The following is a 17,446-nucleotide window of genomic DNA, read 5'->3' as shown; positions in this document are numbered from 1 at the left end:
TCGGTAGTAAACCGCTGTGCCTACCTTCTCTATTGAAGCCTTCAGTTTGTTCATGTGTGATTCAAACAGAGGGAAGTGTGAGAAAAAGAAATCCTGGAAGCCCCTGCTCTCTTCTTCTTTCTCGGGAAGAGTGATGATAATACTGATGGCAATCTTCTTCCTCCGAATCATTGCAGGGTTGGAGCCACAGCTTTCATCTGTTAGACTGAAAGTTTCTTCGGTACACCTGACGAGCATGGTTGTGAAGAGATTTGTATGGCTAGAAATCATTTAAATGGCAAATCCCCAAATAATTTCCTACTTGTGCATTGTCTAGAAATTTGATTTACAACAGATATACAAAAAGGACTTTCTGTGCCAAATGAACTGTTGTTGATGAATATATTTCCGCACGCTAAAAGGGGAAAGCCTAGTCAGCAGCCATTTTTCTTAATGGTTCTGGAAATAACAACCACTACAAACATCACTACCAAGGAAGGGAGAAAAACAGATGGCTTATTTTGAAAATGATGAACTCAGATAGGCTGCAGACTGATTTGTTTATTAATTCTACCAAAGGTGGATGAAGAAAACATTATTTTCAATAATTATGCTGGCCCATGTATCAGTGACTAAAAAGAATACGGTATTCATGGTCTTTATTTCTGTTCATGTACATAAGTACAACAGCCCTGGAGCACCACAACAAACAGTCCTGTCTGCTTCTCTCTTCACTCTGCTCACCTTGGACTATAAATATAACAGCAGGTCAGATCACTTGCAGAAACTTTCAGATAATTCTGCACTTATGGGGTGTATTGATAAAGGGGGAGAGAGAGACAGAGGAGAGGAGTCAGGAGGAGAATTTTGTTTCTTAGTGCAAAGAGAATTGTCTGCAACTTAACATCAGCAAAACCAAGAAACTGCTTACTGACTTCCACCACACCAAAGAAACTCTATGTGTGGTCACTATTCAAGGAGTGGATGTGGAGGTGGTGCTCTGCTACAAGCAACTGGGGATCCATATCAATGACGGGCTAGACTGGTCTGAAAATACAGAATTATACAAGAGCGAGCAGAGCAGACCGTTTCTTTTTCTAAGGAGACTGTGTTAGTTTCTTGTGTGTAGTGTCATTCTTTACAACTTCTACAACTCTATGATGGCCAGTGTGATTTTCTACACTGCGGTGCACTGGGTTGGAAACAACAAGCTAAGTAAAAAGCTACGCTCAGGTATTGGATGAATTATAAACCCCCTGGAGGCCTCCATGGGACAACTAAAGTGCTATTTATCTACAAGACATGTCAGGTGTACAGCAGATACTACTTGGCAGTATCAGTCTTCTTTTGGCTGTTAGCTGTGTCCTGGGATAGTGCCACTCACCATCTCGGAACCACGCCGTTCTCCAGGCTAGTGGTTTGACTGCGTAGCCAGCGGCGCTTGTAACTGCTGGCACAGCTGCTGGAGAAGGAATTGCTAGGCGATGGGAATGGTGTGACGAGAAGGCTGCTGAGGGAGGCTAAGGAAATGAAGAACAGATGAAATATCAAACAATATACAGTTAAACGACGTACTGGCTAATTTAATTATTTCCTATTTAAATAATTCTTTTACAGTAACTTTTTTTTTTTTTTATTTTAAATTATGCGTTGTAGCATTGGTTTCATGAACAGTAGTGTCATTTTTATTTTTTATACCCAGTTGGAGTGGCAAGTGTAATTTTGTTGTAATTACAATGACAATAAAAATTTCTAATCCTAATTCTGTTATTTATGGTTGTAAAACACATGATATTAATGTAAAAATAACTAACAATGCATCATGGTGCTTAAGAAGCAAGAACACCCCCAGTTTATAATGGAAATCTAATAACTCAGGACTGTATTTTTTTGGCTAAAGTATAATTAGATAGAAAGATTTCCTGGGGGTACCCTACATACCAGTAATAAATGAGGAAATCCTGCGAGCGCACACATTATATACCTATATATTCACATATACTGTATATACTATTATATATATACACACACACACACATATATACATAGGGCTGCTATGTATATATTTCTTACCTGACCGAGCAATGCCACTGTCTCTGTCCTCATTCTGTCCACGGCTTGGCATGTCAACAGGAGTGCTGTGGGCTGTGGAATGGTCAGACCAAAGATGAGATACTGAACATTTTGTGCCAAATACTAAACTTACTTAGAGTAAATTAATCCATCACAGGACCCACATGCATTTTGGATTTTGAATAGGGAAAAGTATATGTATGTGTGTGTATATATATACACACACATACATACATACATACACACATATATATATATATATATATATATATATATATATATATATATATATATATATATATATATACACACACACACACACACACAGTGAATATATATATATATAAATAAAGTTACTGACTGAACTAAAAATTTTCATCACCAGGTCATTACATAAAACCATCCATTAGCTAAACGTGCTTAATTTAGGTTTTTACTATCAAAAATGACCAGTGATAATCTAAGCGAGTAGGGGACGCAGCCCCCTTGTGTTTTTAAAAGAAAATTATCTATATCCACACTAGCGTTTGTCTTCCTTGAAGGGATGGTTACACTGCTGGCAACTGGATTTGTGGCAAAACTGTAGCAAACTGTAAATTACTTGCATTTTGCCCATGTATGCAGCATCCAAAGTATACAAAAAGGCAATTTAGATGCATACAGGTAAGCAACACAACAAACACCATGGAAAGCAGCTCCTCTATGACTGTTTTGCTGGAATATAGTCTTCTTCCATGAAGCATGATCAGTTTGGGTATGAGACATTGTAATGATGCATGATCCAATCAGGGAAGGACCATGTAATAAGCAACGAACCAATCAGAGCACAATATTAGGGTCTGTGTTTTCAAAACTCACCATGGCATCACAGAACAGTATATTTTACTTTAAGTTAGGTTTTTCTTTGTAGTCATATTTTGAATAACATTTATATTTTCACAAAAATATTTTTATATGTAGAACCATATTCATATGAATAATTCTGAATGATTAGTGTCCCACCACTGCAAAGCTCAAATAAAAACTGTGACATTTGATTACTTTTAATAGCACAATGTCTTACATGTTAGACCCAGTCGAGACGTCTCACAGAAACTCCACAAAGCTGTTACCTCACAGCCAGAGACCACAAACAATGTCTCTTCAATACGGCAACTATGAGGTAATTAAAACAGATGTTTTTTTTTTAAGTTCTGTTAAAAAATAAAATGCATTTAACTAGTATATTAAATTAATGCCCTGATTTTACATTATCGTTAAGAATAAATTTAATTATTTTCACCCTGGGTGTAAGTGTGTTAACCTTACTAGACTAAGCAGTTTTTAAATTACAAATCTAATTTTATTTCTTTCCTATTAAAAAAAGTGTACACCTCAAAAATATTTTTCAGTGTTAATATTGTTTTCTTTATTTAACCAGGTAGTCTTGATGAAATTCAAATCTTTTTTGTTTTCTAAGAGACCCTCAGGCCAACAGTCAGCTTGATATAGGCTGAGATGATAAATCAAAGTGATGAGTACCAGGAAAATCTGCCAGCACTCCATTTTTTGTTACCATGAGGGCCAAGGCTGGCCAACAATTTATCTTGCTGAGTCTTTCACTGCCAAAAACTTTATAATTTCTGGATAACAACGAAAGAAAGTATTTTGAAAAATATGGGTGATTTAGTTCACCAAAGCTTAACAGCCAAATAGTAATCAGACACCCCCTTAATGTAACTCTTCTCCTGACCTTTCTGCATTGATGTTATAAACTGTGCGTGATTCAAGTCTGCAAACTCTGCTCAGTATTGAAGATGTGGCCTGAAAACTGTGTATTTCTATTACTTTAGGGTATAAACCAGCAACCTCTATGCCTCATTTAATGCTGCACACTGCCTAGATGTGGCACATCAAACCATCCACGACATGAATATAGAGTACTAGCCGTTTCCCTTTGCACTTCAAACTTTTCATAAACTTTTTTTTTTTTTTTTTAAATACAGGTAAAATTCTGTTACAACGAACTCCCAGGGACCTAAAAAATATTTTGTTGTAACGAAAATTTTGTTGCAATAAGATTCTGTATTTGTTACTATAGTGCTTTCTTTAACCTGCGCCCAGGCGTTTGCAATCATTTCAATAGCTTCTTTTCTCAGCATTTCCTTGCGATACACTTTCAGGTGTGAATGATGCCCAAATCCAATGGCTGAAGCACTGCTGTGCAATTTGGAGTGAGGAATTCAACATTATGTAAATGTGGAAGCATGTTGTGGGTAGCACAGTTATCAATCAGGAGCCGAATCATCCTTTTCTTCTTCATATTGTGAGGTTGCTGAACTCTTTTGAGAAACCCCTCACCCGATGAGCAAGATGCGCTGAAGTGCGTCCCAAAGCGCGATTGCAGCGTCTGTGTTAGATTGTTTGTCAGTTGCCGGGGCAGGGCAACATCAGGCTCATAGCGCTGCAGTGAAGCGACACAGAAGCAAATCATAAAAGATCCGGGTCACACTATAAGTCCCTGTCTTACACCCCAAAATACGAGGCTTAGTCCCAGTACTTTAGCAAAACCAGCTTTATTCAGCTTAAAACAGGAATGGCACACTATTTATTGTAGCGTGATCTGCCACTCTGCTATACACAGACAAAGCAGATCAGTGATCAAGTAATCCTGTTACCTGCATTTACTGTACAATGTTCCTTGCATCACCCATCGATATCCTTTTTGTTTGCTTTGGCGGAGAAATGCAGCATAGCTTTGAGCCGGCTGTTGCCCTGGCAACAGATAAACAGTCTTCCATAAATGTGGAGACAGGACTTCGGGACGCTCTTCAGCGTGCTGTCTAGTTGGGTGAGGTCCCAAGAGAGTTTACAAACCTCACATTTTCTTGAACGAGTGCCGCATTAAAAGGAATGTTTCTTGAACGAGCATCACTGAACCACATAAAAACTGCTTTTTCGACGTCTTCAAATGCAGCAGTTCACATACATTTGCAACCCGAGATTTTTCTTCTTTTTTTGCTCGGTCTTTCAAGAGAGTTGACAGTGTCGATGGTGAAATTCCGAATTCACTGGCAACATCTTTTTTCTTTTTGCTGCAATAATGTAAAGTTTTGTTTTTTTTTCTAAAATGAACTATTATCGTTTTTTTGTGTCTGCCGTTTCTATAGGAGGGTGACAATGACTTAAATTCCAATGGATGTTTTTCAAATGCTGACGAGCAATAAGCAAAAGGTATAAATGAAAACCGCAGGAAACAAAAAGGGCAAAAAAAAAAAAAAGAAACCGTACAAGGAAAGTTCACAGAAAGAAAAAAAAATTACAATGTTTCTGTTTGGGGAATCATTGTGCACAACTGAGCTGCAGCCACAGAACTAGCTACTCTGTGGATGATTCACTCAGGTATTTCAAGGTCTTTTGGGCACTTCGTTGTAATGAAAGTATCTGCTGAATGTACTTCGTAGTAGCGAGATTTCCACAGACTAGCATCATATGTGAAAGCTGACGGGACCATAAAAATACTTTGTTTTAATGAAAATTTCATTGTAAAGATATTCGTTGTGATGGAATTTTACCTGTAATAAGCTTTCACATGGATGCCAGCTTCTATATCTTGCCAGCCTGGTACACACAAGTTCATCAATAAACTGCATTAAGTGTTTGATGTAAGCCATTTTCTAAACACCAAAGAAAATGCCCTTTTGAAAAGCAGCTTTTTTGGGTTACAGTTGGCATCAATCTCATTTAGATAAAAAAAGCAAATACTGTGACACATATAACATAAAAAGTGAAAACGACAGGTACACAAATACTGAATTTATGAACACAAATTAGACCAATCATTTCATGTACACAGCAGCATTTCTCAGAGCTGCCAGTTAGACTTAATGTGGCAAAGACAGGAAGCAGGTGGAGAGAATGCTGAGCTCCATTTCTAAAACCACTGGTTGTTACCTTCCTTCTGTGAATTCTCTTTAGTTTTTAAGACTGAAATGAAATCAAACCCACCACAACCCACCCACTTTCTGTAAATGGCATAGGTCAATCAAGTCTAGGACCAACAGATTTCATTAAAGTATATATATATATATATATATATATATATATATATATATATATATATATATATATATATATATATATATAAACTGCTCAAAAAATTAAAGGAACACTTTGAAAACACATCAGATCTCAATGGGAAAAAGAAATCCTCCTGGATATCTATACTGATATAGACTGGGTAATGTGTTAGGAACGAGAGGATGCCACATCGTTTGATGGAAATGAAAATGATCAACCTACAGAGCCCTGAATTCAAAGACGCCCTAAAAATCAGAGTGAAAGTGAATTATGTGGCAGGCTAGTCCATTTTGCCAAAATTTAATTGCAGCAACTCAAAATTGTACGCAGCACTTTGTATGGCCCCTGTGTTCTTGTATACATGCCTGACAACATCGGTGCATGCTTCTAATGAGATGACAGATGGTGTTGTGGGGATCTCCTCCCAGATCTGGACCAGGGCATCACTGAGCTCCTGGACAGTCTGAGGTGCAACCTGGTGGCATTGGATGGACCAAAACATAATGTCCCAGAGGTGTTCTATTGGATTTAGGTCAGGAAAGTGTGGTGGCCAGTCAATGGTATCAATTCCTTCATCCTCCAGGAACTGCCTGCATACTCTCACCACATGAGGCCAGGAATTGTCGTGCACCAGGAGCCACTGTACCAGCATAGGGTCTGACAATGGGTCCAAGGATTTCATCCTGATACCTAATGGCAGCCAAGGTGCCTTTGTCAAGCCTGTAGCGGTCTGTGTGACCCTCCATGGATATGCCTCCCCAGACAATCATTAACCCACCACCAAACTGCTCATGCTGAATGATGTTACATGCAGCATAATGTTCTCCATGGCTTCTCCAGACCCTTTCACTTCTGTCACGTGCTCAGGGTGAACCTGTTCTCATCTGTAAAAAGCACAGGGCACCAGTGGTGCATCTGCCAATTCTGGTATTCTATGGCGAATGCCAATCGAGCTGCATGCTGCTGGGCAGTGAGCTCAGGGCCCATTAGAGGACATGGGGCCCTTGGGTCACCCTCATGAAGTCTTTCTGGTTGTTTGGTCAGAGACATTCACACCAGTGGCCTGCTGGAGGTCATTTTGTAGGGCTCTGGCAGTGCTCATCCTGTTCCTCCTTGCCCAAAGGAGCAGATACTGGTCCTGCTGATGGGTTATGGACCTTCTATGGCCCTCTCCAGCTCTCCTAGAGTAACTGCTTGTCTCCTAGAATCTCCTCCATGCCCTTGAGACTGTGCAGGGAGACACAGCAAACCTTCTGGCAATGACACGTATTGATGTGCCATCCTGGAGAAGTTGGACTACCTGTGCAACCTCTGTAGGGTCCAGGTATCGCCTCATGCTACCAGTAGTGACACTGACTGTAGCCAAATGCAAAACTAGTGAAGAAACAGTCAGAAAAGATGAGGAGGGAAAAATGTCAGTGGCCTCCACCTGTTAAACCATTCCTGTTTTGGGGTCATCTCATTGTTGCCCCTCTAGTGCATCTGTTGTTAATTTCATTAACACCACAGCAGCTGAAACTGATTAACAACCCCCTCTGCTACTTAACTGACCAGATTAATATCCCATAAGTTTCATTGACTTTATGCTATACTCTGATTAAAAGTGTTCCTTTAATTCTTTTGAGCAGTATATATATATATATATATATATATATATATATATATATATATATATATATATATATATATATATATATATATATATATATATATATATCAATCTCACAGGAACCTTGAATTGACACTTTGTAGCTTTGAAATCTACATAGGCCAAAGATGCTCAGACCATACAATCCCTCACTACACACTGTATATGAAAAAAGGCAAGGCTTCTTTTACAAATAAACTGAAGGCCAAAGGGGGCCTTTGAGGTAGATCCCAAACCCACCTAGGATAATTACAAGGACGCCCAAATACAGTGGACTTAAAGTATTCAGACTCCTTCACTTTCTGAACGCTTTATTGTGTTTTAGATATTTTTTATATATTTTGTTAATCCCTGAGGGGAAACTGTCTTTTCACATAACCTTTAATTTTAAGTTGTTCATTTTGTCATTTTTACTCATCAATCTACACTCAATAACCCATAATGAGCACATGGCTCCCTCAGGGCTGTGTCCCATCTCCTCTCTTTTATTAACAATTTTTTACATTATCTCACTACTCAAAGTGCTTTTCATAGTGTGTGGGGAGCAACTTCAACCACCACTGATGTGTGGCACCCACCTGAATGATGAGATGGCAGCCATTTTCTTGCGTCAGTACCCTAACCACACATGAGCTATTAGGTGGCGAGAGAGATAGCCAGTTAAAGACAGGGAATAATTAGGGGGCCAGAATGACTAGGCCGCGGAGGCCAATTTAGCCAGGATACATCCTACACTTTATGAAGGATGCCCAGGATCTTTTATGATCACAGAGAGTCACAACCCCGGTTTTAAGGTCTCATCCAAAGGACGGCACCATTTTTACAGCAGCGTGTCCCCGACACTGCACTGGGATGTTGGGATCCACATTCAGACCACATGGTAAGCGCGCCTGCTAGCCTTACCAATAGGTATTTTCTCCATCTACACCACTGACTGCAAATCCAGTGATCCATCTGTCACACTGATAAAGTTTGCCAATGGCACCATCCTGATTGGCCTGACTACAGACATGGATGACCGGCTAGGTAGTTGGAGCACCAACAATCTTGACTTAAATACTCCAAAAACATGAAAACGGTTGTAGATTTTTGAAGACGCTGTTCACCACCTACTCCCCTAGCACTATCAACAGGTGGAATCATTTACATTTCTCAGTACCATTACCATTAACAATCTTTGCTGGAATAAAAACTTAACTTTTCTTATCAAAAGAGCCCAGCACTGTATATGTTTCCTCCACAAAGTAAAAAGTTTAACCTGTCCCAAATAGTGCTGGTTCAGTTTTATCGAGCCATCTTTAAAAGTATCTTCACATTCTCCATAACTGTCGGATAAGGAAGTGCATCAATTCACTCAAAGCAAAGTACAGAGTGTCATTTGGACAGCAGAAATGATTGTGGGCCTTGGCTGGGCTCTGTCGAGGACCTGTCTGTGTACATTGTGGCTCAGGAAACGTGCTGGAAAAATAGACAACACTCACCTGGGTAAGCCTACCCTGCAGTTATTAATGTCACATGAATGTTACCGGTCACTAAAAGCAAGAACTACTAGATACAGAGTCTCCTTCCTACTGAAGTCACTCTCATTAAACTCAGCCTCTGATTCATGTAGGTTTTGTCCTGATCTCAAAATAATTTTTACTATATGAAACAACCAGAAGTTCAACAAACGAAGAAGACACAACAATGAACGTACTGGAATGTAGGTTGAGGTGGTATGGACATGTGATGAGGAGAGACAATGAATATCTGGGCAAAGTGATGGGAATGGCTGAAGACTCACTACTTCAGTTTAGCATATCCTGACTAGAGCTGCTGATTAACTGTACACACTGCATCCCTGTTGTTAGTCATTAGCACTAAAACATAAGTAATATGATAATTATATTTGAATACTAACCCTCACCTATTCTGTTTCTTTTCTCGGTACCCAAATGTGGCATTTGGTGCCACGGCCCACCTGCCAAGTTGTTTGCCTGCCTATGGTAAAGTCATCCCTGATGGAGGATCACAGGAATCATGGGAAAGAGGGGTCCTTTCATCTGAGCAACGTTTCAGCCGTGGCATGGCCAAATGGGGAGGCAGCTAGATGGATGAGGTCTCCAGGACTCTAAAAATATCCAAACCTAATTATGTCATATCATCTACTGTTAAACCGCACTTCTAAAATTTTTATTATGATGCTGTATTAAGGAATTGTTCTGTTCTGTATATTGTATTGTATTGACCCTCTACTTTTGACACCCACTGCACGCCCAACCTACCTGGAAAGGGGTCTCTCTTTGAACTGCCTTTCCCGAGGTTTCTTCCATTTTCCTACAAGGTTTTTATTGGGAGTTTTCCTTGTCTTCTCAGAGAGTCAAGGCTGGGGGGCTGTCAAAAGGCAGGGCCTGTTAAAGCCCATTGCGGCACTTCCTGTGTGATTTTGGGCTATACAAAAATAAACTGTATTGTATTGTAAGTGCTGGGGAAGAGAAAGTGATGGAGGCCAAATTGGAGGGGGATGGATAAAATAAAAGAAGATATGAAGGAAAAGTGTCTGACTGGAGAGAAAGTGCAGGACCGAGCTGTTTGGAGACGGTCGACCAGGCACGCCAACCCTACCTAGTAGTGGGAACAGATGACATGGAAGAAAGGCTTACATGATATATTAGTGAGCATGAGTGGATTTCGGCATTGTCAAATTATCTTATAGATTTGTGTTTTTATACAATAAATTGCTATTTTGCACAGCTGTAAATAATGCTAGGATGGGGACATGTATTGTACATCCATCCATCCATTTTCCAACCCGCTGAATCCAAACACAGGGTCACGGGGGTCTGCTGGAGCCAATCCCAGCCAACACAGGAACCAATCCTGGGCAGGGTGCCAACCCACCGCAGGACACACACAAACACACCACACACCAAGAACACACTACGGCCAATTTAGAATCGCCAATCCACCTAACCGGCATGTCTTTGGACTGTGGGAGGAAACCGGAGCGCCCGGAGGAAACCCACACAGACATGGGGAGAACATGCAAACTCCACACAGGGAGGACCTGGGAAGCGAACCCGGGTCTCCTAACTGAGAGGCAGCAGCGGTACCACTGCGCCACCGTGCCGCCCATTGTATTGTACATTGTGCTGTTAATTGTATTTACTTTGGTTAAGTGTACAGGAGAACGAGAAAATGTGAATGCGGAACACTTCACAGACTTGTACAATCTAGGATTCAGACAGCTGATGCTGGCTGGTTCAGAGTTCACTCCAAAAGGGTCAAGTATTCAGTTCCTGACATATTGTGTAAGATATGGGAATTTATAAAATGTTTTCAATTTGGTTGGGGGAGGAAGGTTGTCCGTAGAGAAATGTAATTTTACTGCCTGTTTCAATTCACTTATTTCCAGTGGGGCACTAGGACATTTCTTGCAAACCTGAAATGGATAAAGTACATTTTCAATAGGATGGCAATTACACATTTTGTTTCTTTTGGATGCAGTTCTGTGATTACAACTTCTAATTTGACAGCTAGAATAAATTACAAAACTGAAATTACACCACTGGCCACTTCTTATTTCAATTTTGATATATTTATGTATATTGTATCACCAAGGGAAATTTCAAGCAACTACATTGCCAGGTAATAAAATTAAATTCAATTCAATTCAATTTGAAGCCTCAGGCTGTAAGCACTTTCCGAATCACCTCCAGTCCCCTTGGAAAACGCTTTCAGGTGAGGGGGGCAGATCACTTGTAAGAACACCAGGTCACAGCTGCCCCTAACAGAACCCTCTGCCCCTGCAAGTGAATACTAATAATAGAAATCCAAGAATAATGTAGGGGCCTATGTCACATCCAAATGGACTGAATTTCAAAACACTCAACAACTGTAAGGGAAAATCCTTGATCCCCCAGTATAGCATTTCTCTTATTCACAAAAAAGGCTCCTCAAGCTCAAATTATATACAAAGTATACCCTATATACAGTATGCACAAACACACTAGCTGTGCTAGCCATCTAAGAAGGGTTGAAATCAAAGTAACCAACACAGACCTCAACTTTAATGTTTGCAGTGCGCCATGCATATGTCTCTGTTATATGCCATGTGGTGTTGGATTCATGTAGTGTTTATGTTTGTGATGCACCATCTATTGGAATTACAAATTCAATGCATTTTATTAGTAAAAATGTTTGTGATGTGCGCCATCTTTTTGGAATGACTGAGACCTAGCAATTAGATAGGGACAGAGACAAACACACAGGAACTTGTCCTTTTTATTAAGGTGGATGTAAAGATATAACTCATATAAAGATGTCTATTCTTGTACTGCAGAACACTGTTATGCCAAAGTTTTGTTGTTTGACAAAGACATCCTAATTACACAAAACTTCATTACCTGAAAATCACAAAGAAATTACCTACTGGCAGGACATTTATTGTACAACTCTTTCCCCACACACTTACAAAATGCTCACAAGCTGTTGTCATGTATAAAAGGTTGATAAAACAGAGCAACAGAAACAAACCCAAATGCAGACTCTCTTTACCTCATTTCTTTAACAAAACTTCAGAAATAATAAGCAGATAAACTGGTCAACTTTTTACTTACCAGCACGCCCATGTTATGTCAAGCAGCATCACACACTCACACATACACACTCTCAAGGCTAGTGCTGTTAGTAGGCAGGCCTATGCAGAGTCCAATGCTGTATGTACCCCTTTAGATTGTACAAAAATAAAAAATGGGTGTGCACACACCGGGGAAACTGAACACAGCCAGAGCTGAAGTGTCATCATTTTCAGTTTTTTTCCCCTTTAGATTATGAAACAATGCCCACTGATAATTTTCAATGCCATTTTGGTGGGGTCACCATTTTCTTGTTGAATTTTAAGAGAGATTTCAGTTTCTGATTTTAACATATTTGAAAACCTTCCTGAAAACATGTTTACATTTTGACATTATGGATTATTGAGTGTAGACAGATGAGCTAAACTGGCAAATTTATTCATTTAAAATTAAATCTTATAACACAAGACAGCGTGCAGAAAGTGACGGGGTATTAATAATTTCTGAATCCACTGGATGTATGTGATTTGTCAGGTAAGTTTATTTTTAACACACTAAAAGGTTTTAAAGTCTGTAGCCAGTTACCGTATATACTCACGGATAAGTTCTCCCACGGATAAGTCGGGACTTAATTTTATCATATAATTTTCGGTATTTTATAATGTCGCTAGTATAAATCGAATGCAGAAAACTCGCGCTATTGGTCCAAGAGATTATGATATGCTAATGGCCACCTAAGAGAGTAACCACGGAGCACACAGCCTTTTTTTCCTATGTATTGTGCCTACATGACCACACGGTAATACCAGAACTATTCCGAAGCAACGTTTGCACTGTTTTGTGTTTTTTGTATCTCACGCCCTCATACACCTTTATCATAAGAGCATCCATTATGTATGATGGAGTGTTCGATCAGAAGAAAATATGAAACTTGTTTTAAATTAAACATCATTGAAATGATGAAAGAAATTTGTAACTGCGCTGTGCTGCGTCTGAGAAACTGATGAGAGATTTGAGGTTGCACGAAGATGTAAAAAAAATAAATAAATAAATAAAAATTTAAGTGTCACATTTTTGAATGGATGTATAAGTCAGGGGCTGATTTTATGATTGATTTATGGGTTTCAAGACCTGACTTACACGTGAGTATATACTGTAGTCTTTTTCAAAGCTTGAGTAATACTTGCAATGATTGGAAGGGCCCATCGGGAGGGGTGTGGTGAGGGGAGGGGTGGGCAAACCCTGCCCTGGCAGCACTGGGCACAAGGTAGGTAAAAGTCCTGGACAAGTTGCCAGTCCTTTATAGGGCCCTCTGACACACCTACCCAGTTAACCTACACATCACGTCTTTAGGGGACATGGAAGGAAAAACTGTAATGCTTGGAGGAAAATGCATGGTGATTGGAAAAGAACATGCAAACTGCACAGACAACAAGAAGGAGCAGAAGGGCACAAGATACATGAGGCTATAGTGCTGCCAGGCTGCCTTAAAAACAATCAATAGCTATATACAGAAAATATGCTTTAATTATATTCTGTTTCAAAATGTCTGCAGGATTCTAGGTTTGTATAATAAGTGTAGATTCACTATATAAAAAGAACCAAAATCTGTATTTTTAATTTCATGACAATGCTTTATTTGATTTTCTCAGATGGCTGTTTTTACCAATCCACAACTCCTGTCATGAATCGTGCAGATTGTGCTATTTTTTCTCTTTGCCTGTTTTCAATCATATTTCTTTTTCCAGAGTTTTATATTTTATTGCTATTTCTTCTAGTAGTTCTTTACACTATAATAGAAATAATTCAGTACACAAAGGCTGACTACAGCCCACTTGATTAACAGAATATTGGTAAAGAGCCCACAAACCCCCTAGTGCTGGCACATCCTCCTAACTTATTCTAAATAAAATGAACTAAAACTGTGCCATCTTCAGTTAGAACAGGTGAATTGCAGGTTAAAATGTGTTACTAAGAGGTACAGAACAGCTTTAAACTCTGCCACAGTTTATAATACTTCACATAACACACTTGAAAATTTCATCAAAAGCAAAACCGACCACAAAATGTTAGAATATGCGTGTGATCGGACGATACATCTGGCTCAGTAATCGATGGACTAACTCTTTAAAAAAAGAATGACTTGATTGAAACTTCAGTTTGAATAAAAATGAAACAGAATTGGATTAAATACAAGACCTTTCCCATTTCAGCTCATTTTTAAAACTCTTATTAACAAAATATATGTTTCAGATTCTAGATGATAAGAAAGAACAAACTGGAAAAGCACATCAGCAAGGCTGCATATTGAATTATGGACTTAGAAATGTAAGAGAGGATTAAATGACCAAATTTCATGCTAGTCGGAACTGATTCACTGTACATCTACCGAAATGATGAATATTTTAACTGAGGGTCATAATGAATATAAATACAATTTTAAAATTAGGAATGTGTGAAAAATCATTTTAAAGATATCATAGCAGGTTCACTTCTTCAGGCAGTAGGGATCTGCACAACCATGGAAATCCCACATCATCTTAATGTACAGTGCTGGTGATCTCAGAACAAGGAGTACTCGGCCGAAAGAGGGTGTATGGGAAAATTGGGGGACTGACAAACTGTAGATTTGTGCGTTACTATAAACAAAATATATTCAAATTACAATTGTTTTCAAAAGACTGCACTGCAAGTAATGGTTAAAAACTTTATTAAACTAAAATTCTCAAAAATACTAAAACAATTTTGCCCGTAAATATCTGAAGTATTTTATGTGTTTGTGTGAAATTATGTTCGTTTTAATATTGAGGTATTTCTCTTTTCTTTAACACTAGAATCCCTGAAGCCTACGAATGAACCCATAATCCCGGCCCACCTTAAATCCATTCGCACCTCTCCATCAGCATCTTTTTGATTTGTAATTGTGTCGATCAGCACAAGCAGCCTACTGTCCCATCCCCACCTTGATAGAGCTCAGCTCAGGTAAAAAGTTCTCCCAGCTCACGCTAAGGCTCCTTATCTGCGTGTGAGGTTCCTGGAGTCGTATATGGTAAATAACACAGTATATCGTTATTTGGAATACGTGCATTTAATGTGTGCAACAGTCTATTAGCCAGCGAAAACGCTGTGAAGAAGCTGTCTGTTGTTATGGTCCTCTGTCCAGTCTGATAGCGGTCACGGGACATCGTATCTTTGACTGCCGGTACAACAAATAGTTCTGAGCAGGTATCAGTCACAGTTGTGATCATCGCTGCTCTTGTGAAAAGAATGGAGATAAATGCCATCAACTCAGAGAGGGAGAGGCAAGTTCGTTCCACCACACGAACGTCACAAAGAGTATAATACTGAATAATAAAAAAACAAGCGCTAACTTTTACAAGCAGCCAAAATTTACACTGGGTGTTAAAAACATTCATTTGAGTCTGTATTATATTATAGTAATAATAATAATAATAGCAGCTCACGACTGAAAATGCAGAGCACCCGGTGTTGAACCCAAGACCTTTAGGTTATAAGTCAGTCAGTTCTTACCTCTGCACCATTCAAGAATACGTGTGAACTCCCTGTCGAATGACAATTGAGCATGGGTTTTTAACTGATTGACAGCAACATGTAAATTAAATGTTTTTTTTTTCCTTTGGTTATATTCTTGCATAAAAGTGCACGTTTATTTGATATTTGGACTAACATCTTCACACATTATACACTTCTCGTCATTATAATATGGAAAAACATTTCTGCTTTAGGTATGTGTTCAGCATTTCCTTTCATTCTACACTTGCCCAGATCTTTGTAGACACAGAACACACATGAAATGCATGTATTTCAAATAACGATATACTGTATTATTTACCCTACACAACTCCAGGCACCTCACATGCAGATAACGAGCCTTGGCTTGAGCTGGTAAAGCTTTTTGCCCGAGTTGAGCTCCGTCAAGGGGGGTGGAACAGCAGGCTGCTTATGCTGATCGACGCATTTACAAAGCAAAAGACGCAGATGTAGAGGTGAGAAGGGATTTAAGATGGGCCAGGATTATGAGTTTTTTTCGTAGGCTTCAGGGATTCTAGTGTTGTTATTTCTGCTGGTTTCAATTGCAATTGTGTTAACTGTGTACTGTCCCTTTATATTTCCTTATGGCTTGTGTGTTTTTCCCCCAAGGGGCATTCAGTTGGTGGAGGTCTCCAGGACTGTGACTGTATCCGACTTTCTCTTACAATTAACTATGGACACACCAGAGGTTGTTCTCCAGTGATGCTGCTAACTAAAATTTTGTTTTTCTGTCCTCCATTATCACCTGGCCATAGATTAACAATTAATTAATCGAAAGATATTGCTGGCTTCCATTGACGTTAATCAGTTTTAAAAGTTCTTGACCTTCCTGTGTCTTTATGAATATTGTATATATGTACTTAGTAATTTCTAAAATTTACACTTGCATTGTACCTATAAACTTGCCACTTTGCTCTCCTTCTGCACTCAGTGAAGGGCATTTACCAAAAATAAACTGAATAAAATAGAAACCAAGGGTTAACGAACACCCCTGCTCTTTTGGGGCTGTTTGTGAAATTTTGAGGCTTAAATCCTTTTTGGGGTTGCACAGGCTGAAACAGGTCACTGGAGTTAGGTATAGGTTTTTGTTCCAACCTAACTGCTTCATTTTTTGCCATCTGTTTGGTGCTGAAAAAATTGCTGCTCATGTATTCTTATAGGGTCTCGTTTTAGTTAACTTGCTTGTTAAGGTTCCCAACCTTATTCTGTTTCTTTAAGTCTTAAATGGGTGCTTTGAGTATTTGTAATTACTTCTTGTTTCTTTAACAAGCTGTTAATTAATAGTGAGGCACAAATAAGGGGACCAGCAATTACCATCTGACTTGGTCCCATTTACACCTGTGTGTTCATCAAGACATACCACCTGCAGTTCAGAAGAGGACATACACCTGAAGCTAAGCATGATCAGGCCCAGCCCGTGCTTGGATGGGAGACCAACCAGGTAAACCTTGGGCTGGTGCTAGAAGAGGTGTTGGTGAAGCCAGCAGTGGGTGCTTACCCTGTGGTCTGAATGTGGATCCCAATGCCCCAGTGCACTGCTAAAGAGTAGTTTGTATCCTGATGTCCAGGCTAAATTACC

At 39.3% G+C, this 17,446-nt stretch overlaps 1 protein-coding gene across 5 annotated transcripts in view; it reads right to left on the bottom strand.

Moving 5' to 3' along the window:
- LOC120527174 (folliculin-interacting protein 2-like) overlaps nucleotides 1–17,446 on the bottom strand; it is a 132,910-nt gene that overhangs the window by 39,158 nt on the left and 76,306 nt on the right. For 3 of the 5 annotated variants that reach the window (XM_039750311.1, XM_039750314.1, XM_039750312.1), the window contains 3 exons: nucleotides 2,053–2,124; nucleotides 1,364–1,499; nucleotides 25–259 (listed from right to left, as the gene is read on the bottom strand). In XM_039750311.1, the coding sequence (XP_039606245.1) occupies nucleotides 25–259; nucleotides 1,364–1,499; nucleotides 2,053–2,124 (443 nt within the window). The remainder of the gene's footprint in view (nucleotides 1–24; nucleotides 260–1,363; nucleotides 1,500–2,052; nucleotides 2,125–17,446) is intronic. The other 2 variants (XM_039750313.1, XM_039750316.1) reach the window with 1 other exon arrangement.

The sequence above is a fragment of the Polypterus senegalus genome, chromosome 4 (assembly GCF_016835505.1).
Source record: "Polypterus senegalus isolate Bchr_013 chromosome 4, ASM1683550v1, whole genome shotgun sequence".
NCBI classification, from domain to species: Eukaryota; Metazoa; Chordata; class Cladistia; order Polypteriformes; family Polypteridae; genus Polypterus; species Polypterus senegalus.
Note: the sequence above shows the minus strand (reverse complement) of the source record. Positions and strands in the feature narration are given on the sequence as shown.